Source organism: Suncus etruscus, chromosome 1, assembly GCF_024139225.1.
Source record: "Suncus etruscus isolate mSunEtr1 chromosome 1, mSunEtr1.pri.cur, whole genome shotgun sequence".
In the NCBI taxonomy this organism is placed as follows: domain Eukaryota; kingdom Metazoa; phylum Chordata; class Mammalia; order Eulipotyphla; family Soricidae; genus Suncus; species Suncus etruscus.
This window is the reverse complement of record NC_064848.1, coordinates 62,251,489-62,277,923: the sequence shown is the minus strand read 5'-3', so window position 1 is coordinate 62,277,923 and position 26,435 is coordinate 62,251,489. Positions and strand designations below refer to the sequence as shown.

At 47.1% G+C, this 26,435-nt stretch overlaps 1 protein-coding gene across 1 annotated transcript; it reads right to left on the bottom strand.

Moving 5' to 3' along the window:
- Positions 1-144: 144 nt before the first annotated feature.
- Positions 145-23,056, bottom strand: GLIPR2 (GLI pathogenesis related 2). Its single transcript, XM_049774175.1, has 5 exons — positions 23,005-23,056; positions 10,390-10,498; positions 9,984-10,087; positions 8,397-8,474; positions 145-416 (listed from the first exon to the last, which is right to left on the bottom strand). Exons 1-5 carry the CDS (start codon positions 23,015-23,017, stop codon positions 256-258), a joined length of 465 nt encoding a protein of 154 aa, XP_049630132.1. The 5' UTR covers positions 23,018-23,056; the 3' UTR covers positions 145-255.
- Positions 23,057-26,435: the final 3,379 nt, after the last annotated feature.

Sequence of the window (26,435 nt, the reverse complement as noted above, 5' to 3'; positions counted from 1 at the left end):
CAACCCTGACAGGAGTGATTTCTAAGTAAAGAGCCAGGAGTAATCTCCGAGCAATACCAGGTGTGACCCCAAAACAAAACAAACAAAAAAAGAATGAAGTCCCATTGAATTACATATTCAGGTGTGTGTGTAAGAGATGTGCATACCCAATGCCCATGCTCAAGCACACCTCCCCCACACAAAGGGAGACGCAGCTGAGTTTGGTGGTTTTAAGCACATTCTCAAGTCTAGCACCTTCCTATTTCACGTGGCCACCTACTTCTTCGGTGGCAGAACATTTTCTTCAAAGTAGCCCTCATTCACAACATTTCCAGCTGGAAAATATCTGGCCACCACAAAAGATGAGCCGTCGCTGGCAGAGGCCTTCCCTACACCCATTTTCTTCGTGTTCTTCCACACCATAGCCGTGAAGTGTCCTGTAGGGGATATAAGGGACAAGGACAGATAGAACGGTGAGGAAGAGGGATAAACGAACTCATACTCTAGTCAACCCACCTACACCTTCAGCCAGACTTGGGGATTTTAATCTTTGCCACATCAGTGATTGGAAAACACAAGACACACCAAGTGCCTCAGTGCTTTCAGTCTGCCACTCAAGTCTCACATCACCCTTTTCCTGTGCCCAGAGATCCCAGTTTTTCTCCAAGATCAACTATAAAATTAGGATACCACCAACCTAAAAATGAGGATGTCTAACTAATCCCTCTTCATTCTTTTTGCATTTTTCAAGATCACCATTGTATAAGCTCCATAGTCCTTCCTATTGTCTTCGCTTTACCTGACATTTCCAGATCCATGCACAGATTCACATCTCCCCTTTTCAGAGCACTTGTTCTGTTGGTTTTTTATATTAAAAAAAAAATTAAAGGGGCTGGAGAGATAGCACAGTGATAGGCATTTGCCTTGCACACAGCTGGCCCAGGAGGAGTCGGGTTTGATTCCTGGCATTCCATATGGTCCCCCAAGCCTACCAGGAAGATTTCTAAAAACAGAGCCAGAAATAATTCCTGAGCATCGCCAAGTGTGGCCCCCCAAAAAAACAAACAAAAACATATTTTTAATTAAAGAAGCGTGATTTACAAAGTTATTAATATTTGATTTTTAGGCACATACTATTTCAATACCAATTCCACCCCTAGTGTCAACTCTCATCACTAGTGCTCCCATACTCCATCATCTCCTACACCCTACCTGCCACCATGGCAGGCACTAACAACTACCATGACAATGTTAATGAGTGAGAGAAGTAGAATGCCTGTCTCAAATACAGGTAGGGGGTGTAGATGGAGAGAGATGGGGTGCATTGGTGGTGGGAATGTTGCACTGGTGAAGGGGGTTGTTGAAACCCAACTACAATCATGTTTGTAATGATAGTATTTAAATAAAGATATAAAAATAAAATAAAATGATATTGCAAAAATAAATAAAGTTCAGTAGTTTTAGTTTTGATTTCATGTTTTCAGTGTTGTTGAGTCTATGCTTTGGATGTATATAACACTCTAACATCCCCAAAGCCCAGACCCCTGCTCCCCATTACTTCCCTTTCTCATTTGTTTTCTTCTGCCTTAATTTCTTCTCTATCCTTTTCCTTCCTAGACTCTGGAGTCAAGGGTGTTCTAAGCATTTCTTTTACTACATTATATTTCCTAATACAATTATTTTATGTATCACAGATAAGTGAGATCATCCTGTGTTTTTCTACTGGCTTACTTCACTCAATATGATATCTTCCAGTTCCAATCTGGTTGCAGCAAACTACATGATTAACCTTTAGAGAAGATTTATCTTCACTTGTTAAGCTCTTTCAAAACATCAAAGATACACTATCCATTCCTAACATCTTCTATGAAGCTAACATAAACTAATACCCAAAGCAGAGACATTTCTGGGAAAAAAAACTTCAGATGCACCTCCCTAATAAACATGGATGTAAAAATCCTTAACAAAATCTTATTAACTGGAGCCAACAACATATCATAAAAATCATACACCCTGGTCTGTTGGTTTTTAAGGAGTAGCCCTCTCTTGATCCTGATTCTTCTTCTTCCACCTTCTCTTACTTCCATCTTATTAATGGTGGGAACCCATCTTTTCTGCTGCTCAATTGTTTCTTACATCACCCTTTTCCTGTGCTCAGAGGTCTTATGTCCATTTTCTCCTTTTTTTATTTTATTTTATTTTTTTGGTTTTCGGATCACACTTGGTGGTACTCAGGAGTTACTCCTGGCTTTGGGCTCAGAATTCACTCCTGGCAGGCTCGGGGACCATATATGATGCCGAGATTCGAACCGAGGTTCATCCTGTGTTGGTCGTGTGCAAGGTAAACTGCCTTACTGCTGTGCTATCACTCTGGCCCCACCTTTTCTTTTCTTTTTTTTCTTTTTTTTAATTTTTTGATTTTTGGGCCACACCCGGCGGTGCTCAGGGGTTATTCCTGGCTATCTGCTCAGAAATAGCTACTGGCAGGCACAGGGACCATATGGGACGCCGGGATTCGAACCAACCACCTTAGGTCCTGGATCAGCTGCTTGCAAGACAAACACCGCTGTGCTATCTCTCCGGTCCCCTTTTTTATTTTTTAATTTAATTAAAACAATTTTTTTTGTGGTTTTTTGGGCCACATCTGACTATGTTAGGGGTTACTTCTGGCTCTGTGCACAGAAATCGCTTCTGGCAAGCATATGGTATGACAGAGATTGAACCTGGGTCAACCTTATGCATGGCAAAAGACCTCTTACTGTGCACTATTTTCTCTTGTCCTGGCTCTCAGATTGATTTCTCCAGAACAAATCTCTCCCCCAGACACTTCATTATTTCCACTGGGATGACTCACATCCATCTCAAAGCAAACTTCACTCTCAGTTTGGCTCCCCAGACCCCTTTGTGACTCCTGAGTCAGAGATCTCTATCCATTCCCATTTCAGTGAATGGTACTTCTAAGCACACAATCCCAGGGCTCTGGTCTGCATTACTCCCTCATTTTCACCCTCAATAGTCCATCATCCTGTCCTGAGAAACTGAGCTACAAAATCAGTCTTAAAGTCAAGTCATCCCCAAAGCCATGTCCCCAGGTACAAACTTTCCCCAGAGAACTACTGGAATAACCCTTTGGGTTTGTCCAATTCCCATTCTAAGATAAAGCCATATCTCTTCTCAGATTAAAACAAACAAAAATCCTCCGATTGCTTCTAACTGTCCTCAGAATGAGAGTGAATGCTGTGGTCGGAAAACCTCTTCTGACGCACTTCCTCAATGTACATCTCCCAGCCCCCACAGAGTTCTTTCTTTCTTCTAATTGGGATAATGCTGCCTTCTTCAGTTGTTGAAGAAAGTCAATACAATTTTGAAAAAGCACTCACTGGCAGTTGGTTTGGCATCAAATTAGTTTTGTGCAGTGACCATATGTTGTTCTGGCCTATGAGTGGGAGCTGACTGTGCCATTAGTGCTCTCAGATACCCTCTGACAAAACCAGTGGTACAGCCTTTACTCCCGTGCTGTAGAATTTATATCCCTAGGACATAGCACTGAGCTTGAGAGATGCTCAAGAAATATCTGGTATAGAAAGGTAGAGACAGTGAAAAGAAGGAAGAAAATCATGGTCAAAGTAGCTCATTTTATTTGATTTTATTTTGTTTTATTTTGGGCTACATCTGGCAGTACTCGGGGGTTATCCCTGGCTCTGTACTTAGGAATCACTACTGGTGGTCTCAGGAGACCATGTGGGATGGTGGGGATCAAACATCCACTGTACTATCACTCAGGCCCCAAAGTAGCTTATTTGAGGGGTGGGTTAAGAAAAGAAAAAGAGAAGGCCTGTGAAGACAGTTCAGGGGTTTCAAGCACTTTCAATGAGCCTGAGTATGATTACTGGCACCATATAGTCACCTGAGCTCTAATTTTGAGCACTACTGGTTATGGCCCCAACACTGAAAGAAACAAAAAGAGGGTAACTACTTTATACTCATTAGGATGGATATTATTTGTGTGTTTTGAGGGATTATTTTCCAAGGAATGCTGGGATTCTAGGGTCACTCCTAGTGACATTTGATCAGGCTATACAGAGGTGAGGGTGAGGATGGCAAACATAAAAAAATATGAGGTTACTTAGTTTTACTGAATAGAAACCTGAAACATATGTGACAGACTCAAAACAAGAATGAAAACAAAGCATAAGTACAATTACACATCACCACCGTGTATGCTTCAACTTGTCTTCATTGTTGCTCAACAAACTTTATTTTGTAAAAATCATAAAATAAAGGAGTAATGTTTCTTGCCAATTCACATTCACTGATCACCTTGTGTGTGTGCATGTGTGTGTGTGTATGTGTGTGTGTAGTACAAGCTCACCAGGGCTAAAACATTAAATAAGTTATGACTGATTATAACATGCAAAGCCTCTATTCACCATACTGAGCTACACCTAGCTCTGAGGTCCTTGCCCTTTGAGCTCCCAGTCCAGGCTTTTATTACACAGCACTATTTCTATAGTTTCTCCTTCCTTAAAGGTTTAAGTCCGTATTCAAATGTACCTTTATTTCTGCAAATCATAGGTGTTAGCCATGACACACCCACTCTGGCTCACAGACCAGGAAGAGCTGCCATGTATATACAGATTGTCAAGAAAATGATTACAGACACTACACCCACAGCCGCAGCATAAATGCTTGTGGGAGTTTTTTTTCCAAACAAGAGTAAGAAATCTTACTCTTCTGGCTAGAGAGAGCTCTTCCCAGAGATAATGAAATATGGATATTCAGAGAGGAATTAATGAACACAACTTCCTTAGCAACTCTCAGATACACATTGGTTTCCAAATAGCAGTCTGCAACAGAACTTCCTTTTCTTGTCTTTTTTTCCCTTCCCCTTAAAGGGATTATATCCTTTTTCTTGAGATGGGTTCAAAACTCCTAGAATATACCTCTGGAATGCACATTAAGTGACATTTTGTCTTTGCAAAGGCCTGTGAAATGGCAAGAGAAAGCTCTGTATTGATATGAGAGGATCTCTAACAATTACATGAAGAAAGCAAAACAGGATAAAAGTGAGAAGAGGGGACATGCACACAGGTTTTTGTGCAAGATCAGAACAACTCCAGAATGATATTAAGAAAGGGCATCTTGGGGCCATCGAGGTGGCGCTAGAGGTAAGGTGTCTGCCTTGCAAGCACTAGTGTAGGATGGACCGGAGTTCGATCCCCCAGCGTTCCATATGGTCCCCCTCAAGCCAGGAGCAACTTCTGAGCGCATAGCCAGGAGTAACAGCTGAGCGTCAAATGGGTGTGGCCCCCCTCAAAAAAAAAAAAAAGAAAAAGAAAAGAAAGGGCATCTCGGGCTGGGCTGGTGGAAGTACCAGAAGATGAGAGAAGGAATTTTTTTCACCTTATAAGGCCAGCCCCATTTTTTCTTTTGTTACTTTTGTGCTACGTGGGGAAGTGCTCAGGACTTACTCCTGGCTCTGTACTGTATATGATCATTCCTGGCAATGCTAAATGGATCATATGTGGTGCCAGGGATCAAACCAGGATTACAGCAAATCTGCCACATGCAAGGTGAACACCCGACTCTCTCCATCCCTAGCATCTTTCATATGTCAAAGGAGGGCTTTCAAACAAACAATCTACTCAAGAAAAGAACCTAATAAAACTGTAGTTAGCAGCATTTCTCCATTCATCATAGAACTGTTTATTTTGTTTGTTTGTTTTTGTTTTTTGGCAGTGCTTAGGGGTTACTCCTGGCTCTGTGCTCTGAAATCACTCCTGGCAGGAGTGAGGGACCATATGTGATGCTGGACATTAAATCTGGGTTGGTTGCATGAAGACAAAAGCCCTTACCACTGTGCTATCACTCTGGCCCCAGAACTATTTTTCATCACAAGATGCTGATAGGGAGTGGGTATGATTATAGTTATGCTATAGGTTTTCTCCCCCTGAACATGGACTTGAGTCTGGGCTCCTGGTCCCTGGTGCAGCTCTGGGGAAGCTGAGCCTGAAAGATGGGCTAAAGAGGCTTTAGGGTCTTTACCTAATCATATTACTTAAAGTGGAGCTGCTCTCTTGGCTCAAATCCCTAGACACTGCCTACTGTGATGCTGGAGTGACTCACTAAACTAGCTGGTGTTTTCTTCTTTGGGATATGAAGGCTAACGGACAATGCAGGCAATTCAGTGATTTTTAGGATTTTTAGGAACTTGAGCCACACCTCCTATCCTCATATTTAAGAGATTCCATCCTTGGAGCAGGGCCCAGGGGAAAAGCATCAAACTGGGGACTGAAGGAATCAGAGAAGTCTCCCTGCACCATTTCTAGGCCTCAGTTTCTTCCTCTGCAGGATGGACGGAATTATACCCCACAAGATGGTTTATTAGGGGGCTCTGGGTGGTCATGACTAGGAAGGAACTTTATAATTGGCATTGGCATGCACAGAGAAGCAACACAATTCGCTCAGACACGTAGCTGACTGCTTGTGAACCTGCCACGGAAAAGCAAATCCAGACCTTACTGCAACAATTGTCTTCTAGATGTTGATGCTTCTAAAAAAGAAGGCGTTTTGCATACACATCCTCAGCCTTAGGGAGGAGGTCACCACCACCACCACTCTTCCTGTCCCTACCCTGCAGATTTCATTTCCACAGATAGAACCACCCTTTCTCACTCAGGGCCTATCACCTCACCCCAGCCTAGTGAATGGTCCTACCTTGGCCAGCTGTGCCCACACAATTGCAAAAGTCCCTGCCCAAGGGCAAGCTGTCAAACCACAGGAAGTAGTGCCTGACTCAGAGAACATGTCACTTCCTGCTGCTGAAAAGTCCTCCAGAGGGTGAGCAAAGAAACAGCTCCCCAATCTTCCAATATCTAAATGTTTTCCTGCCAACCTATCCAGAGCCTTGAGTGAATTTGAGTGGGTTCCAAGAAAGAAACTTGGTGAAGGGCAGGAGGAAGATCAGAGCTCCAAAGAGTCCCTTCCTCTGGATTAGAGAGAGTAGGGGGTAGGGACTTGCCTTGCACACAGCTGACCCAGGTTTCATTTCCCGTACTCCATAGGGTCCCCTGAGCACCACCAGGAGTGACTCTTGAGTACAAAGTCAAAAAGTAGCCTCTGAGCACTGCTGGGTATGACCCCAAAAATACTTAAAAGAAAAAATAAGCAGTTGCTATCTGAGGCAGGAAGACCCAGACACATTCTAGTCAGCTCATCCCTTACCCTTAGGGCACAGGGAATGATGGCAGTGAACCCAGGTTCACCCAACTTCTCACACCATAGCTGAGGCTTATTCCAGTCTTTCCACATTCCAGGCTCTCCTGAACCACAAACTCATTAGTAAAAATAAGAGGGAGAATGCCCAGAAGGTAAGGGTGTGGTGTATGGCACGTGGCAGGAAGAAAAGGGGGTGCAGGAGGAGGGGGAGAATTAGTAGGTAGACCATTGGATGTGGTCTCAGAACAGGAGAGTTAGCAGTTTTGGCTGGATAAACCTTTGGCTATGTGAGCAGGCAAGCCATCAGATCAGAGAGGGATCTAGAATAGTCTGACTGCCGAGGGCAGCAGGTTAGAGGTGAGGAAAAAAAACATGGAGAATGAACATAGCAGAAGTTACAACTGTGGAGGCATCACTGTGGGGGAGAAAAGAGCCCTTAGTGTCCAGGTTGGGAGTGGTCAGTGGTAATACTGACCCTCAAACCATTCCCCAGACAGTGCTGACACAACCAAGTGTGCAGTCTCTGGCATACTGAAACCAACAAATAAGATGCAAGAGTGCAAGCCCCAGTCACTGAAACAATATTAAGGACAAAGAAGGGAAAATTGAAAATAAATCCTTAGCGACCTCTGATGCTCACTAATCATCTGAAGATGTGAACTGCGTAGGTAGGAATTTGCTGGGGAAGGGGGGGGGAGGGACAGAGAGAGAAAAAAGGGGGAGGGAGAGAGAGGAGAGAAAGAGAGAGAAGAGAGTGGAGAGAGAGGAAGAGAGAAAGAGGGGAGAGAGGGAAAGGAGAGGGAGAGTGAGAGAGAGAAAGAGAAAGAGAAAGAGAGAATGTACAGGTATTGAGAAGCATTAATTTTCTGGGCCAGGTCAAATCAGTAAATGAGATAAGGGGGCTAGGAGGCAGGGAAAGCTCAAAGGGCTAAGTACAGTCTTTGCATGCTGAAGGAACAGGCTGATTTCCAGCACCTCACAGTCCCCTAAGAATTGCCAACGAGTGATCCCTGTGCACAGAGCTGGGAGAAATCTGATGAGCACTGCTGAGTGTGAATCCAAAACAGACAAACAAAAATCCAGAAAAATATGGATGAATAAAACTGGAGGGAATGGTCGGATTTTTAGTGGGCTGATTCTTTTCCACAGTCAAACACCCAAGTACAGGCCTGCCCACCTCTGTGAAGCCCATCACTCACCAGTCCCAGAGGTGAAGCCAGGTTGCTGAAAGTTGTAGTTCTTGATTTCACTGTACCACCTCTCAGCCACCTCCTTCCCTGTAGGGAACAGCCATATTTGTAAGATTCAGCAGCAAAATCTTCCATCTTCTCTGTCTTCCAATACCCAGTCCAGCTAAAGAAGCCCAAAGTAGCTGAATCATACTGCTGGCTACAAGAAAACCCAGTTGAAGAGAGGACCATGATGAATGGAGATTATGAAAAATCCAAGCCTGGGGCCCAGCCAGCCACTCACTCAGTCTAATCTAGGCACTGGGAGCAGAGGGATGACTACAAGGTCTCACAGGTGGCACTTAAGAGTTTCCAGGTTACCCTTTTTTTACCCTAATCTGGTGGGATCCTCAGCACTGCCAGGATCACTCCTGTGCCTGAGCACAGAGCCAGCACTATTGAAAATGTCTCCCCCACCAAAAAAAAAAAAAACCTGAAAAAGCAGGGCTGGACTATAGTGAGGAAGGTATTTGCCTTGCACATGGTCAACCCAGGTTTAATTCTTGACATTCCATATGGAGTCTCCCTCTAGCACCATCAGTAATTCCTGACTGCAGAGCCAGGAGTAACTCCTAAACATTGCTAGGTGTGCCTCCCATGTGTTCCATCCTCAAAATAAAACAAAATCCACTCAAATTAAAAAAAAAAAAAAAACAACAACCTAACTTTGCAAAAGATTTCAATATCCAGCAGAAGGACCCATTGCCCCAAGATGACCCGAATCCCTCTTACTTAAAGATGGGACAAATAGAGTAAGGGTGAGGACCCCCTCTCAATGCTCCTTGAAAGCTCAAGGCTGGGCTAGAGATACTTCTTCTCTTTCAGGATCACCATGGCTATGGGCTGGGCCACACGGACACTGTAGTCTGTGCATGGTCTGATGGGTTTCTTTGGTTATGCAGCTGCTGAAAAATCCTCAATGCCTCTGGGACCTCCCAGGGAAATCCCAGGAATGTGAGCCAGGGAGGGAGGAGTCGTCCTCTGTTGGGGTTTGGGTGTGCCAGGAGTGAGGGAGTTCTGAACCACATTTTTCCTAAAAAGCCACGTCAGGCTGGTGGAATGAATGTTGGGCCTGTGCCATGATGTAATGACCGGGATGATCCCCCATTCCAGGCTGCAACTTTCCTACTCATTTTCCTAACATGCCAACTTTTATCTAAAAAGAAACCAGACTTCCCAACACTTAAACCCCGCCCCCCCCCAAAAAAAACAACCTTGTAGAAAAAAAAAGTGAAAATCAAAGTCTAGTTCAGGAGGTTAGTGGGTGGAGGGGCTGCTCTGGTAGCCCCAGTGGGGCTGAGCCACTCACACTCTCTGAGACTCACACTCTCCCCTCCACCCCACTCCCCAGTGGAGGGCAGGAGAAAGGGGGAACAGAGCCATGGTGGTGCCCTGCATCCTGCCTGAGTTCCTTTGAGCTCTGGACTGCTGTGGCCAGCCCTGGGAGCAGATATAGAGCTGGGTGCTATTCTCTGGCCAGCAGTTACATATGTGGAGGGGAGCTGGATTCTGAATGAGGGAGCCCATGGTAAAGGGAGCAGGTGCAGGAAGACCTACCTGGCTGATCATAGGACGCCCACGCCAGGTTCTCTCCACACTGGCCCCGGCTGGATTCAGGGCTGTGCTTCAGGATCCTTGTACTTGCCAGGGCCTCCGCGTACCTGCCGGGGTGCATGAGGCATCCTCAGGGTGGGAACTCCCAGTAGGAACCTTAAAACAGTGCAGCCACTCTGCTTTCTCTTCCTGAGGCTAGCCCAGAAAATCTGAGGCATCTTTCTGCTTCCCTTTCAAATCCTCCCCCCAGGGTACCATTTTTTACTAAGGAGCAAATGGGGGGGGGGTGTTTGAAGGAATCAGGGATCAGCCTAGGGAAAGGGCAGAGGGGTCAAGAGTCCATGTCCCTCCCACTGCAGTGACTGCAGCCCCTGAGGGCCAGAGTCAATCTGGGTGCTTAGGGACTCACTGCTGTGCCTCCCGGTTGAGTTTCTTGCAGAGCTTCAGTGGGGGGACCCCATGCTTATGCCGGTACTCGTTGTGGGCGCTTAGGATGTCACTGTTGAACTGCTTGGAAGCTGCAGGTTAAAAGGGAGGAAGTCTCAGAGCAGAGTCAGTGATCAAATCACCAGACTGCTCACATCTCAGATTGGGGGACAGACGTGGGACCCTCATCCACACCATAGCTACTTGGTCCATGTGCCACTGCCCCACAACTCTGCTCTTTCCACTCCCAGGTTCCTTGAATACCATATCCCATAGGTCAGCGTTTTTCAACCGCTGTGCCTCAGCACACTAGTGTACCTGGAGATATGTCTGGTGTGCCTTGGGAAAAATTCCAATTTCATCCTTAACACGTGGCTTCGGCATGATTTGTCTATTTGTGAGCCGAAGAGCATGTTACGGACTATAAAAACTAAAGACAGAGAGAGACTGAGAGCTGCTGACGAAGAGCTATGTGTGTGTCTTTCTCAGATTCCTGCCAGAATATCAGCTTTGTGTTCAAATAGGCCCAGGTTTCGCACTCAGTAAGTAAATTGAAATATGAACAATTATAAAATACTTTATTATTTCATAATAAAGTAATTATAAAATTTTTTGTGTTTATTTGATTCCTATTAAGAGAATTACTTTATAGTCCATATAGACACAGAGTTAAATTTTTTTTTAACATTTTCTAATGGTGGTGTGCCTCGTGATTTTTTTTTTTTCATGAAAAAGTGTGCCTTTGCACAAAAAGGTTGAAAAACACTGCCATAGGTCACAGAGGCTTCACAGTTCTCAAGGCCACCAGAGCCTCTAGATAGGACAGGGTGAGAGGTGAAAGTGTCTGAACTGCTTCAAGAACCTGCTGGTTGCTGAGTGCAGGAAGGGCTAGAGGCACAGAGTAGAGAGAGCAAAAGAAGTCAAGGTGCTTGCCTTATATACAGCCAGTCCAGGTTTGATCCCTGGTATGTAATATGGTGCCTCCCACCAGGAGTGATCCTTGAATGAATGTGGCCCCCAAACAAACAAACAAAAAAGAATCTGAGAGGCTAAAGAGCTAGTAGAGTGGTAGGGCTTACATGAAGCTGACCTGGGTTCAATTCGTGGCATCCATATGGTCTCCAAGTGTGATTTTTGAGCTCAGAGCCAGAAGTAACCCCTGAGCATCTCCAGGTATAGGAGCCCTCCACCAAAAAAAGAGAATGTCATGGTCTTGGGGAACAAGATCATGGTGTGCTGGGTATCTTCTGGGTATACTGAGGGAATAGATAGAACCTGGCTCAGTTGGGTCATGACCTGAGACAGGCAGAGTCAAGGGGGCTGGAGTTGGGAAGGAAAAGAGCGGGTGAGGTTAAGGACAGATCAGGTCAGTTTGGATCTGAATGGGTCCTGATCTCCCAACACCCTTCCTATATCCTCTGTCCATCTCACCACCAAAAACCCACCCTTCAAGGTATATCCACTTCCTTCTCTGGGCCAAGGAGGAGTTACGGTGAGCACCTCAGGGAGAAAGAGTGCACCAGATAGGAAGCTTATAAATAGACTCTAGTGGAACAGTATGGCTAGTGTATGGTGAGAGTGGGCCCCAGCTCAGGAGGAACTTGCAGAGCAAAATAACATCAACTGGGTGACAAGGAGATGCCCCTGATTTGAGACCTCAAAGACATCTAGAGAAGAACAGGGCAGCTAAGATTGTAGCCTGGGACCCTCATCCCCCCACACACACACACCCCTTATAAAGAAGGGTATGAGTTCTGGATAAGGGTCTCTAGGGCCATTAAGCTGAGTTCTTCCAGGCTGGGTGGATGGAGCCTGTCCTAAGGCCTCTCTATATGGGTGGTGGGAAAGATGGGGTACACCTGAGGATGCCTTTTGTTTTTTTGGTTTTTTTTTTTTTGGTTTTTGGGTCACACCTGGCAGTGCTCAGGGGTTACTCCTGGCTGTCTGCTCAGAAATAGCTCCTGGCAGGCACAGGGGGACCATATGGGACACCGGGATTCGAACCAACCACCTGGATCGGCTGCTTGCAAGGCAAACGCCGCTGTGCTATCTCTCCGGGCCCTGAGGATGCCTTTTACTCAGACTTTGGATTCAAACCCAGCCAGATCCCATGTGTGTCCTGGGGCTTGCAACCCAAATACCCCTGGGTCCCTGGGGTGCCAGAAAGAGAGACTCTAGTCTGGGTCTAAAGGAGCTTTGGGCCAAGCACAGACCTGGAGAAGTGAGAAATGCATCTTGGAGACCATCAGACCATACACAGTGGTTCTGGGCCCACATCTAGAATGCTGTGGGCAGTGGCATGTGGTCCCAGGGACTGAACTTGGGAATCTGCATATGGTGGGCCTGTGCTCTGCTACTTGGCCTGATGCTAAGCTGTTATATTTTATATCATCATGTGTTTTTGTCTTTGCAGTGCCAGAGATTGAACCCAGGGCATCACACATAGCAGACATGCTCATTACATGCTCTATGTTGTGTTTTTCATCACAATGATTTTTGTTTGTTTTGGGTCACACCTGGCAGTACTCAGGGGCTACTCCCGGCTTCATACTCAGAAATTGCTCCTGACAGACTCGGGGGACCATATGGGATGCCGAGATTCAAACAGAAGACATTCTGCATGAAAGGCAAACGCTTTACCTCCATGCTATCTCTCCGGCCCCCACAATGATTTTTAAATGGGAGTTTAATATATTTGTGGCCCCATCTCCCCACTCTTCCTGTGTAACTTAATCTTACCTGCAAGACCCCTCCCATTCTGGCAGGGGTCTTGGAAAGGTTAGATAAGGCCTTTGACCAGAAGGCCAAGGGAATTTGCCTGGTTGGAGGTCAGAGGAAAGATGGCTGAAAGGAGTTAAGATGCAGGACAAGCTAAGAATGGCATGTGTTTATATAGGTTTATGATATAGGCCACACACGTGATGGCCAGGGCAAATAAAGATGTTATCTCTCTGGAGGCCTGCCTGTGAGTGAGTTCTATACCTGCTGCTCTCCTGGACCCAGATACCCACCTGCTAAAGGGGGTTGCAGAGCCACGTGGCCTGGGATGGAAGAAAGGTCCCTCCTCACCATCCACCACCATCTAAGCCCATCCTAAGGGCTATAACTCTACATATATTTATATATATATAACTCTACATATATTAATATGGCATTTGGGACATTTATGGGGTTTTTTTGGGGGGTCACACCCGGCAGTGCTAGGGGTTATTCCTGGCTCCAGGCTCAGAAATTGCTCCTGGCAGGCACGGGGGACCATATGGGACACTGGGATTTGAACCGATGACCTGCATGAAAGGCAAACGCCTTACCTCCATGCTATCTCTCCAGCCCCGGCATTTGGGACATTTAAAAAAGTTGTTTTGGGGTTTGAGAGATAGCATGGAGGTAAGGCGTTTGCCTTGTGTGCAGAAGGACAGTGGTTTGAATCGTGGCATCCCATATGGTTCCGCAAGCCTGCCAGAAGCAATTTCTGAGCGTAGAGTAAGGAGTAACCCCTGAGCACTGCCAGGTGTGACCCAAAAACAAAAACAAAAAAACCCCAAACCAAACCAAAAAAAAAAGTTGTTTTATTTTTAAAGCATCTTACATATATTGGCAGGAGCCAGGGAATCTCATGAGTACAAGGTGGGAGTCTCATTCACAAGGTCCTATGGAGTAACAGGATGGCCTGGCTCCTAAACAAGGTGCTGTTGGCCTCCACTAGCCAGTATCTACTCAATGCTATATTATGTTTGCAAGAGGTGATGACAATGGCCCTCTGAAGTGAATTCCGAGGAGGTGATGTGAGAGAGAAGGACTGGCTGTAGGGTCTTTTTGCACCTGGTAGTGCTCAGGGGCTTCTCACAACTCTGTGCTCAGGACTTTTCTAGGGTGGGTCATGGTGGATGGGGACCATGTGGTACCTACCAGGGATGGAAGCCAGGCATCCTAATGTGCTCAGTCCACTGACCTCTCTCAGGCCCTGGCTATCAACTTAACTAGTAGGGTGGCAAGTCCTAGAGGAGCTCATCTAGGATCAGAACAGACATTGGGAAACAAAGACAAGGACCCCTAGTGAATTCTTGGTATCGTGTGTAATGGGGGCCACTGCCAGGTTCTAATCCTGCCTCAGAAGACCAATCTCTCTTTTTCAATCTAAAAGGGCTGCTCACTGGGGATGAGCTGAGGGAGTGAGTGCTCCAGCACAAGGAAATGGCAGGCAAGTCCTCCCAGAGGCATCTAGGCACTGGGAGTTCAGCCAAATGACCTCTGAGTTCCTTCCAATCCTGAGACCCATATGTAGGTCCCATCAGGACAGAGGGTGAGTGAAGAAGTGACCTCCACTCCCAGGAGTCCTTGCTTCACTGAGGAGGAGTGATAAGACACAGGGGGAAATGTATGGATGCACACACTTGGGAACATTGGACCCATCTGAGGTCAGGCTAATCTGACCAATGCTGATATTCCTCTCAGCTTCCTGGCCCAGGAGGGGCATCATGGGAGATGCATGGGACTGAGGAGCATGGGCAATAGTAAGCATAAATATATCAGAAAAGACTTCTTAGAGGAGGTGTTCCTAGATCAGGAGGCATGAAGCAGTTGAGATCAAGGGCACAAGAAGGGCCAGGGTGGCAGGAATACCAGGACTGTGAGAAGGAGGTGAAGGTGAAAGCATCTAACGTGTATTGGCAGGAGCCAGGGAAACTCATGGGTACAAGGTGCAAGGTACAAGGTACAAGGAGGAGGTGCAAGGGAAGTGGGTGCAAAGTTAAGGGGGGCAGTTGAAAGTAGCCCCTGAAGAATGAAGTCAGGTTGCCCAGAAGCCAGGGGGCTGCAGTCTCCTTGGCAGAAAGGAGTGTGAAAGGTTGCTAGAAATCCCAGATCTCTATTCCTATAAATAGGAAAGAAAAGAGAAATAAAAGCAAAAGTGTCATTGCTGGGCCCACACTCAGCGTCAAGATGTTGAGGCAGTCACTGTCTCTACCAGGGCCAAGTGTTTGGAAAAGCTCAGGAGAGCAGTTTGGCAACTAGGAGAGGAGTCTCCCTCCACTCCCCTCTAGCTCCAAGGCATGGGGGCCCCATACCAAATTCTCAGCTGGTCCCTGGTGGCCTCTCACCATAGTGAACAGGCCATGACAGGTGTCTCTGGGGTCAGCCTTGGGAGATAAGATAACACTGCTCACTGTACCCAGAACAGACACACCCATTTCTGCAGAAAGACCCAGGAGCATAGATAAATGGGAGGGAAGATCAACAGAAACTTGCTGGTACTAGCACCTGAGAGGTATTCTCATTTGTAGGAGGGAAGACAGCATTTCCACACCATAGGCTTGTGCCTGATTTGGGGGGGGGAGGGGGGAGTTTGTTTTGGACCATACCCAGTTGTGCTCTGGGTTTACTCCTGGCTCTTCACTCAGAAATCACTCCTGGTGATGCTCTGGAGATACTATGGGTATAATGGATTAAACCCAGATTGGCCACATATAGTACAATTGCCCTATTCCTCCTACAAATGAGAGTCCCTCCCAGGTGCTAGTACCAGCAAGTTTCTGTTGATCTTCCCTTCCATTTATCTGTGCTTCTGAGTCTTTTTGCAGAAATGGGTGTGTCTGTTCTGGGTGCAGTGAGCAGTTTTATCTTATCCCCCAAGGCTGACCCCTGCTCGCCAGAGACACCGGTCATGGACTATCTCTGTAGTCCCATTGTGCTTGACTTAATTTGATTCTTACTACCTTTTGATGGAACTTCCCTACTCATTCTTTTTTTTGGGATGCTCTTCCCAGCAATGCCAGAGTTCCAAAAGCTAAATACTCCTGTGATCATGCTTGGGCAGATCAGGTCTGACAGTTTGCAGTGTCCTGCAGGGGATACCAGGGCTCTTGACCCTCAAAGCAGGGCTTGAGGGCTCATGTAATGCCCAGGATGAAACTCAGGGCCTCAAGCAAACAGGCACATGCCCCAGCTCTCTGCACTATCTCCTCGGTCCTGACCATTTTTTTAAAAAAATGGGAAATGGAGATTCAAGTAGGGAAATAGCCTACCCAGAATTATACCAGGGGTTGGCCAGTAGAAGGGATGGTGGGTGTTGGGTGACTTGCAGACTCTGAACCCTCTACAAAGCCTCAGATCACAAGACCAAAGAACTCACAGAGGTAGAAGACCTACTGGCACAGGAGAAGGACAAGCTGGAAGGAGCAGCCACTGTCAGGTCTCCAGAGAAGAGGAAGGAAGAGGCGAAAAGAAGGATTTCTCAAGTGGTGGCTCAACTCCAAGCATTTTGTGCACAGACCTGCCTCTGAGGGGCCTGGGAGGGAAGGTTAGGGCTGTGGTTTAGAAGCTATGGGCAAAGAGCAGGGAAAGGTAGACAGGGCTACCCCTGCCTGGCTTCCTGGGCTGAGAGGCATGGCTGGGCAGGGGGCCAGCTGGAGGGTGCAGGTTATTTATTTATTTATTTATTTATTTATTTATTTATTTATTTATTTATTTATTTATTTTGGTTTTTGGGTCACACTCAGCAGTGCTCAGGGATTACTCCTGGCTCTATGCTCAGAAATCGCTCCTGGCAGGCTCAGGGGACCATATGGGATGACTGGATTTGAACCACTGTCCTTCTGCATGAAAGGCAAACGCCTTACTTCCATGCTATCTCTCTGGCCCAGGGTGCAGGTTATCTTGAGGAATGCACCTGTAGCTCTTCTGAGGCCTGAGCTTCTAATGCTAAATATGAAAACAGTGAGGAGGGGCCTGAGATAGTTCAAAGGGCATGTACCCAGGCTTCGCGTGTGGAAGGCCTGGGTTTAATTCCGGACACCTCATGGTACCCCTCAGCATCCCAGGGGGTGCTACCTCCAAAATAACAGGGCAAATCATCTGGGGGGAAAAAAGGCCCAGAAAGATAAAGCAACTCATCCAAGACTACATAGCATGTTCAAGGCTCAGCTGAAATTTGCCTTTAAAACTTTTAAGAAAACTCCAAAGACTGTGAGAAGAGCTGGGTTGCTTTTTCTTCCCAGTTTGTGGCTGCAATAGAGTCCTCTTGGTCTCCCTCCTCTTCTTAGGCCTCCCTTGCCTCCTATCTCTGCCCTTTCCATATTCCCTCATAAAGAAGCTCAGAATGGTTAAAAAGAGGACAGGAACTGTGGGCTGGCTGACAGTTCTGGCTCCTTGGCAAGAGGTTGCAAAGAGCAAACGCTTTGCATACAGGAGGCCAGGGTTTGATCCTGGCACTGCATAGTCCCCTAGCACAGCACAGGGAGAGCCCCCTGAGCACTACAGGTGTGGATCCCCCAAATCCTACAAAGTAAACTCAGTCAACCATGGGGGCAAAGATAGATATTTTGTTTTTGTTTGTTTAGTTTATTTTTGTTTTGGGACCCTACCCGGCAGCCCTCAGGATTGCTCCTAGCTCTGTGTTGAGAAATTAGTTCTTGTAGGCTTGGGGGAGCATATGGGATGCCAGAGATGGAATCCAGACCAGCTGCATACAAGCCAAATGCCCTATCGACTGGCCCCTGCTAGTCTTTTAATTTTTGATTTTGAGGCTATATCTGGTGATCCTCAGGGGCCACTTTCTGCTCTGTACTTAGGAATCATTCTGGTGCGCTGGTGGGCTCAGGGGACCATACAGGATGCTGGGGATTGAAACCGGGTTGGCTTTTGCAAGGTAAATGCCCTACCCATTGCACTGTTGCTCTAGCCCATGCTAGTTTGTCAAGAAGGAAAACGTTTGTTTCAAATAGGTCACTTGTGATTTTTCAGACCAGGTACTAGGAGTTTTAAAAGGCAAATCCCAACTGAGCCTTGAACATGCTGTTTAGTCTTAGATGAGTAGCTTTATCTTTCTGGGACTCCTTTTCCCCAGATGTACCTGCCTCAATGTGAGAATGATGAGCCAGGGGTCTTCAAACTACGGCCCGCTGGCCACATGCGGCCCACAGAGGAGTCTGATCTGGCCCGCCAGCAGTGAGCGCTGTTTGGTTGCCAAGATACCTGCCAGCATATACACTCAGTGTATATCCAAAAATCAGGAACCATGCACTCAAAATGGTAACCATCTTTGGTAGCACTTAAGCCTGTGAACAGACTTTTTCAAGAATGAAACATCTGAAATCTCCAACCAGATCAAGATTAACTGATGCCCACTTGCATCACTTGTTACGGCTGGCAGTGACAAATATGGAACCGGACATTGACCATCTCATTAGCCAAAAGCAGGCCCACAGTTCCCATTGAAATACTGGTGCGTGATCTGTTTATTTATAAATGGTTTTCATTTTATTCATTAAGATATGTGCAGTGTGAGTAGGAATTAGTAGCTCATATAGTCCAGTCCTCCAGCTCTCTAAGGGACCATAATCCGGCCCCCACTTTAAAAAGTTTGAAGACCCCTGGCTTAGACCATTGATTAAATGACACTTGGGTGGAGAGGCTAGTGCAGGCCCAGGGTAATGGGCTGTGAAGACCCTCACAGACTTTCTTGAGATCATGGTAGAAGAGTTATTTTTCCTTTGGGTGTGGGCTTGGTTTCTGGACCACACCCAGTGGTGGATTTGCTCTCAGCTTGGTGTTGGCAAAGGGATAGCAAGAATTTTGTTTTGTTTTGAGGCCATACCTGCTTGTACTCAGAGACTACTCCAGGCTCTGTATTTGAGCCTGGAGTTGCTTCTGGTAGTAACTGAGGACCATGAGGCACGGAAAATGAACCAGGGTCTCCCACACACACTGTCTCTTTAAGCCATTTCCTTGGCTCTAGCTAACCTGTTTTTTCCTGCACTGAGTTCCCCTGTTCTCAATGAATGAATGAGGGGGTCAAACCAGAATATCAAAACTCAAAGGAAGTGTGATGTGGGAGGGGGAAGAGACAGTGTCTTTGGGAGGACAAGTGAATTGTCCAAAGTCACATCAGGAATCCAAATTAGAGCCAGATCTAAGAGTTCTTTCCCAGGCCAAAGAGATAGTATAGCAGGTGGGGCATTTGTCTTGCACATGGGTGACCCAAGTTCGCTTCGACACATCCCACCCATGTGGTTCCTGAGCTCACCAAGAGTGATTCCTGAGCACAGAGCAAGAAATAAGTCCTGAGTATCACTGGTGTGTGCCCCCCAACAAAACAAAGCAAAAAAACCCAAAACCTAAAAAGAAAGTCCTTGCCTTCCTGCCTCTGATGCAGCACTTTCTATTTCACGTATGTCTTCCTCTTGCCAGTAGCAAGAATGGTTGTCATGAAGCAGTTGCTCAATTGCTTACAGAAACAGGAAAGTCATAGGGTTCAGCTGTACTCTTGCAGACAGAGTTCCTTAGGGTTGAAGAAGCCAGGGGAGGGAGTTTGTGTTTCCTCTAACTACCTGCCAGCTCCGCCTTAGGCCCTTCAGGTCAGCCTGTCCCAACATCACCTTTACCCCGTTCTAATAGTGCCCCTCCTGTTTCCTTTTGCTAGAAAAGGAAGATGCTATCTGTGGGTTTTCAAAGCATCTTCAAAGCAAGGAAACCCTTGCTTTGCACTTTTTTTTTTTCTCTCTGTTGTAATGTGCTGCATTAGCCAGAAACTGAACTGAGAACCTCATACACCAACATAGGCACCTTACCACTGAGTCATATCTCTGGTCCTGAACCTTCCTTTTTTCAAGAATAATAATAGAATATAATATCTTTTCAAATATAATAATATTGAGTGTGAATTAGTGGGTGTGTCCTGGGTCTCCCTTATGTGCTGGAGTCCAGGCTAAGAAGCAGATAGGAGTGAGGCAAAGGGAAAAGGTCACAGCAGGCGCTTCAAGCTCTCCGCAGGTCAGTCAAGGTACTCTATTCTGTAAATCTATAAAACTCACCTAAACAGCAAGGGTTGGTTGGCATAAAGGAAAAATTGGCTTGCAGGAGTAACAAGATAGGTAACTGGTCACCACTTTGAAATTTCTAGAAATTTAGAGTTAGAATTTTCTTTGTTTTGCCCAATTATACCTAATATAAACTGACATGAAACAATGAGCTTGGGGCTGGGAGGGGGAGTTCCTAAACACTGGACCAAGATCACTGGTCCAGTGGGATTTAATTGGTGTCATCTAGTGACACTCTCCTGGTAATGAACACTACATGTCTGGGGTATATCTGAGGCAAAAAATGCAAGAGATTGACTCCTAGGCATGGCTGAGTAAACTGAGGCCTGGAAGAAGCAAGAATCTCGAACACCTAGGGGTAGATGCACATTTTGAGGGGGGATGTTCCTACCTTGTGGGCATAAAGAATCTCAGGCTGGTGGCCTGGATCCTTAGCACTTTGTACCTATCGAGGCTTTGTCATTTAGGAAAAAGTTTCTCTTAATACTGTTATGGGGGATCATAGCCATGTTGGGTTTTTTTTTTTTTTTGTGGTTTTTGGGTCACACCCGGCAGTGCTCAGGGGTTACTCCTGGCTCCATGCTCAGAAATTGCTCCTGGCAGGCACAGGGGACCATATGGGATGCTGGGATTCGAACCGATGACCTCTTGCATGAAAGGCAAACGCTTTACCTCCATGCTATCTCTCCAGCCCCCATGTTGGGTTTTTTTGTGGGGAGGTGAGGAACAAATAAAATGAATATGACTGCAAGAGGCACTTGCTAGCCCTGGGCATTCTAAAGGTTTTAGAATGTGTATATGGGGGAGGACTGAAACTGAACTCTAGCCCTTTTCTCTGTCACAAAAAGTGAGTCACTTTATCAACTTGAGGCTACCATATTTGTTTTGGTTTCTTTTTGTTTTTTTTTGGAGGGTCACACTTGGCAATACTGTTATTACTCCTAGCTGGGAGCTCAGTGAGGACTGAGGAGCCAAAGATCAAGTCTGGGGCCTTGGTTAACACAGTTCTGGGCCCCTGGCTGTTATATCCATAGCCCCTCAAGTCCCAGAAGATAATGTTTGAATCCCTAAGAGCCTGCAAGGGCCAGCCACCTTCTCCAGGAGTGAATGCTCCCACCAGCATCCACCTCTTCTGGAGCCATCTGATGACTGTGTACCTCAGCTTTCTGATTCACAGCCTGGATTTCACGCCAAAGACAGGGACCAGGCCCTCCAAAGAGTGCAGACAGAGAGGTGGGGCTGGAGAGAGGGAAGGAAAAAAGTCTTGAGGAGCAAAGAAGAGCTAAATGAGCACAAACAATTCTGGAAAATTCATTTCTTTTTCTTATTCTTTTCTTCTTCTCCTTTTCCTTCTTGCCACACCCAAAGGTGCTCAGGGTTACTCCTGGCTCTAAAGTCAGGAATCCCTCCTAGTGAGGCTCAGGGACCATAATGAGATGCCAGGGATTGAACCTGAGTTGGCTGCATGCAAGACAAACTTCCTACCTATTACCTTGTAGGGAAAAAAGTCGGAAACAGCTGATTAAAATGAAGCCTTTGAACAACTGGGGCTTTTTCTCCTAATGTAAAGAAACTAGAGTTGCTTTCCCAAGTAGGAAATCTCAAAAAGTTCCCCACTTCTGCCCCGCTTTCTCCGTGGTCTCAGTCATGACAACTCATCTTCCTTTCAGCTCACCCTGGGGGATCCTGTTATGGGCTCTTATGAGGGAAACAAAGACACATAGAGGATAAAGAAATCATAGGGAAAGAGAAGCAGATTTCTGAGAAGATTCAGCCTAACTCCAATGAGAATGACACCTCGCTTCCATTTCCCAGGAAGAAACTTTTCAACAGCTGTGTCCCCAGCCTCCTTGAGAAAGAAGGACAATCCTAGCAACCAGAAGCCAGAAGAAGTCTGGCAAAAGAGAATGTCTCATGCCAGGGCTGGGAATCTGCCATAGTGAAATCAAAAGAACTTTGGGGCCTGGGGCTGGTCCCCCAGAGAAAGACGGAAGGGGGAGGAGATAAAGGGGGGAAACCCTGCCAAGCTTAAAAGGATGGGAACCTCCAACCTCAGGGAAGGGGATGAGGCAGCTCGGAGAGTCCCAGGAAAGGAGACTCCCAGTGGGGGCGGGGTATATAGAGACTGGGGGCTGTCTCCCAGAGGGGACTCCGGTTATTATCCGGATTTTAGAAAGCCTCCTCCCCAGGATGTCACAAGGTTAGACAGTTGGCGGCGACAGACAGGAGATACAGGAGCCCCCAAGGGTGGGCCTCTGTCCCCCAGTGACTTTGGGAGTTGGGCACAGAGGAGGGTGCTAAGGACAGGAGATGGACCCTGCAAAAAAGGATGGTCGGAGCTGTCTCTCGGGTTAAGTGTGGGTGGGGGACCGGAGGCTGCGACAGACAGCAGAAACTCGGGAGCACAGAGACAGTCCGAAACAAAGCCAAAGCCACGCCTCGCCCTCGGCAGAGCGCGGACTCCAGCGGCGCATGCCAGCTCTGGAGGACAGGATTTCGGGGCTCGCAAACTGGAGGGAAACCCACTCTCGAGCTGGCCAGTCTCCCCGTCTCCCGCAGCCGCCCCGGGAAGTTTCCACGCTGCGTCCTCGCACGTCTAGTACCGTGCGCGCCTCCATCCCGCACCGCACCGTGCGCACCGCGCCACGCCGGGTCCACGCCCAGAGCTGGCAACCCGTTCCTTGGGGGTTCCAGGCACCGCACTAAGAAGGGGATGAACGGGAAGGTCCTGGCGGCCCCGGTGGGATGCCGCCTCATCCCTGCCCGCGGCCCAGAGCGCTCACCTGACTTGCCCATGGCCGGCCCCGCGCGCTCCCCGGATCCGATGCAGCTGAGCCGCGCACCCGGCCCGCTCGCCCGCCCGCCCCGGGGCGCAGCAGGGGACCGAGGAGGCGCGGGCTGCAGCCCCTCCCCGAGGCCGGCCCCACCTTATAAGGCAGCGACTCGGGTAGGCCCGGCGCCAAGGCCACCCCGCCGGCTGCCTGGAGGTGGCGTTCCGAGCCAAGCGCTCCGCCACCGTCCCAGCCTGGCCGGGGTTTAAAAGGACGCCAGGAGCTGAAGCACGTGCTTTGCAGACCCAAGCCCGGTTCGGATTCGGATGCTGCCCCTTAACCTCGTACAGTTCTAGCTCCTCGGAGAGTGACCATCTCCCAGCCCCGAGTCTGGAATAACTCTTGAGCATCCTCACCTTCCCCCCAAAAAAGAAGAGACCCACCCAGAGGCTGCCCTGAATCCTCCAGGTGCGCTCAGCTCCCAGCCCTAGAAGTTCCCCTTGCCCTAGGGATGCCTTGGGGTGCGCGCCTCCCGCCCCGGCTTCGTGCAACTCTTCAGCTCCACCATGACTTTGAAGCGTGGTAATTGCCTAAGGGACTGAGATGGATGGGTCCCTCCTTCCATACCTCAGGGCCCCCCATCTGAAGGACAGCACCTAACATAACATCTATGGCATAACACTCAGGTGCTCCTGAAAGCCTGCTTTAGGCCTTTGCCGGCCCAGAAGGTTGCACACTCATCTGACTACCTGGTGCATGGCGAACCCACTTGGTTGGCAGCCTCACCTTTGTATGGGCTGAGATCTTGCTGGTCCATCAATCAGTCCGGCGCACTGGCTCATGGGGGGCCTTCAAGTCCTGCCTATGGAGCCCGTCCATCTGGAAGGGCCCTGGTCCTCCCTGACCTCTGGAGTGGTGGTCACTGCGCCTGGAGGCTTCAGGGGAAACGTTGAGATTGTCCGCTTGAGGTCACACCTCTTTGTGAGAAAAGCACTGGCTGTTTTAGCTATTCCTCTGGGTTCCAGTAGGGACCTCTTGACTCCCTCCCAGGATGAAAGGCAAATACATCTTTATGTTCCAGATCATTCAGTGTCAGAGCAGGCCACCCACACCGGAACCCATTCTGATCAAAAAGAATTTCTTTTGTTGGGTAGGGATCTAGTCTCTCTTTAGTCCCTGGCTCATTCCACTGGCAATCCTCTTTGAGATGAGCAGCAGAGCCCAGTGCGAAGAATTTCCTGTTCTCTCTACAATCTCTGGAAGGCTGTTCCCATTGTAGCTCAATTGCAAAGCAAAGGTGGAGATGCGGAATGCCAGAGCCTCTGACTTCATCCCATCTGGAGATTTCAAAAGGAGGAGCAAAACCCTAATCAGTGGCCTCTTTGCAGGCTGTAGGTGGAATACTGAAGGCTTTACAATGCTCCTAAAGGAAGGGACAGGCACTGAATAGAGATAGGACAGCACCTAAGCCTGCTGCTGGTGGAGGGGATTTTGCCCAGCAATCCCCAGACATCACACAGAGATGAGAAATACCAACAAAGTTCAGACACAGAAAGGATTTGATGCCTGTTATTTTTTTATTTTTAAATAATGTCTTATTTAAGACATTTCCTTTCTCCTTTCTCTCTCCCTCCCTCCTTCCTTCCTTCCTTCCTTCCTTTCTTTTTCTTTCTTTCTTTCTTTCTTTCTTTCTTTCTTTCTTTCTTTCTTTCTTTCTTTCTTTCTTTCTTTCTTTCTTTTTCTTTCTTTCTTTCTTTCTTTCTTTCTTTCTTTCTTTCTTTCTTTCTTTCTTTCTTTCTTTCTTTCTCTCTCTCTCTCTCTTCCTTCCTTCCTTCCTTCCTTCCTTCCTTTCTTTCTTTCTTTCTTTCTTTCTTTCTTTCTTTCTTTCTTTCTTTCTTTCTTTCTTTCTTTCTTTCTTTCTTTCTTTCTTTCTTTCTTTCTTTCTTTCTTTCTCTTTCCCTTCCTTCCTTCCTTTCTTTCTCTTTTCCTTCCTTCCTTCCTTCCTTCCTTCCTTCCTTCCTTCTTTCTTTCTTTCTTTTCTTTCTTTCTTTCTTTCTTTCTTTCTTTCTTTCTTTCTTTCTTTCTTTCTTTCTTTCTTTCTTTCTTTCTTTCTTTCTTTCTTTCTTTCTTTCTTTCTTTCTTTCTTTCTTTCCTTCCTTCCTTCCTTCCTTCCTTCCTTCCTTCCTTCCTTCCTTCCTTCCTTCCTTCCTTCCTTCCTTCCTTCCTTCCTTCCTTTCTTTCTTTCTTTCTTTCTTTCTTTTTCTTTCCTTTCTTATCAGACCCGGCAGTGCTCAGGGGTTACTCCTGGCTCTATGCTCAGAAATCGCTCCTGGCAGGTTCAGGGGACCATATGGGATGCCAGGATTTGAACCACCAACCTTCTGCATACAAGGCAAATGCCTTACCTCCATGCTATCTCTCTGGCCCCTTTTTCTTTCCTTCCTTCCTTCCTTCCTTCCTTCCTTCCTTCCTTCCTTCCTTCCTTCCTTCCTTCTTTTTCTTTCTTTCTTCTTCCTTCCTTCTTTTTCTTTCTTTCTTTCTTTCTTTCTTTCTTTTTCTCTTTCTTTCTTTCTCTTCCTTCCTTCCTCCCTCCCTCCCTCTCTCCCTCTTTTCTCCCTTCCTTCCTTCCTCCCTCTCTCCCTTCCTTCCTTCTTTCCTTCTTTCTTTTTCCTTCCATCTTTCCTTCTTTATTTCTTTCTCTTATTGGACAACATCCCAGGGTTCACAGGTGTTTACTTTTGGCTCTTCAGTCAGGAATTATTACTCCATTTGGGGAATCATATAGGATGCTGGGGATAGAATCTGGGTTGGCCATGTGCAAGGCAAGTGACCAACCCATTGTATTATGGCTCTGGCCCCCTATTTAAGAATTTCTTAACAACTGATAGACAATGCAAGTCCCCCCCCCCTTGGGGCTAGAACAGATAAGGATTTTTTGTTGTTGTTGTTATTTTTGTTGTTGTTTTTGGGTCACACCCGGCATCGCTCAGGGGTTACTCCTGGTTCTGTGCTCAGAAATTGCTCCTGGCAGGCTTGGGGGTCCATATGGGATGCCAGGATTCAAACCACCATCCTTCTGCATGCAAGGCAAATGCACTACCTTCATGCTATCTCTCCGGTTCCAGATAAGAATTTTTTTTTGGGGGGGGGACCACACCCGGCAAGGCTCAGGGGTTACTCCTGGCTCTGCACTCAGAAATTGCTCCTTGCCAGTTCAGGGGACCATATTGGATGCTGGGGATCAAATTCGGGTCCATCCCAGATCAGCTGCATTCAAGGCAAACACCCTATCACTGTGCTATCACTCCAGCCCCAGATAGGGACTTTCTCTTGCATGCTACTGATCCTATTTCTATTCTTAGCACCCCATAAAGTTTCCTGAGCCCCTGAGTGATCCCTGAGCATATGGCCAGGAGGAAGTCCTGAGCACAGCTGGTGTAGTC

What these genes read in the sequence shown, in the direction of transcription:
- GLIPR2 (XM_049774175.1), bottom strand. An exon ending in GGCGTCCTATGATCAGCCAG is followed by an intron (nt 8,475 to 9,983) that starts GTAGGTCTTCCT and finishes TGTTCCCTACAG; the next exon opens with GGAAGGAGGTGGCTGAGAGG. An exon ending in TGGCTTCACCTCTGGGACTG is followed by an intron (nt 417 to 8,396) that starts GTGAGTGATGGG and finishes TATCCCCTACAG; the next exon opens with GACACTTCACGGCTATGGTG.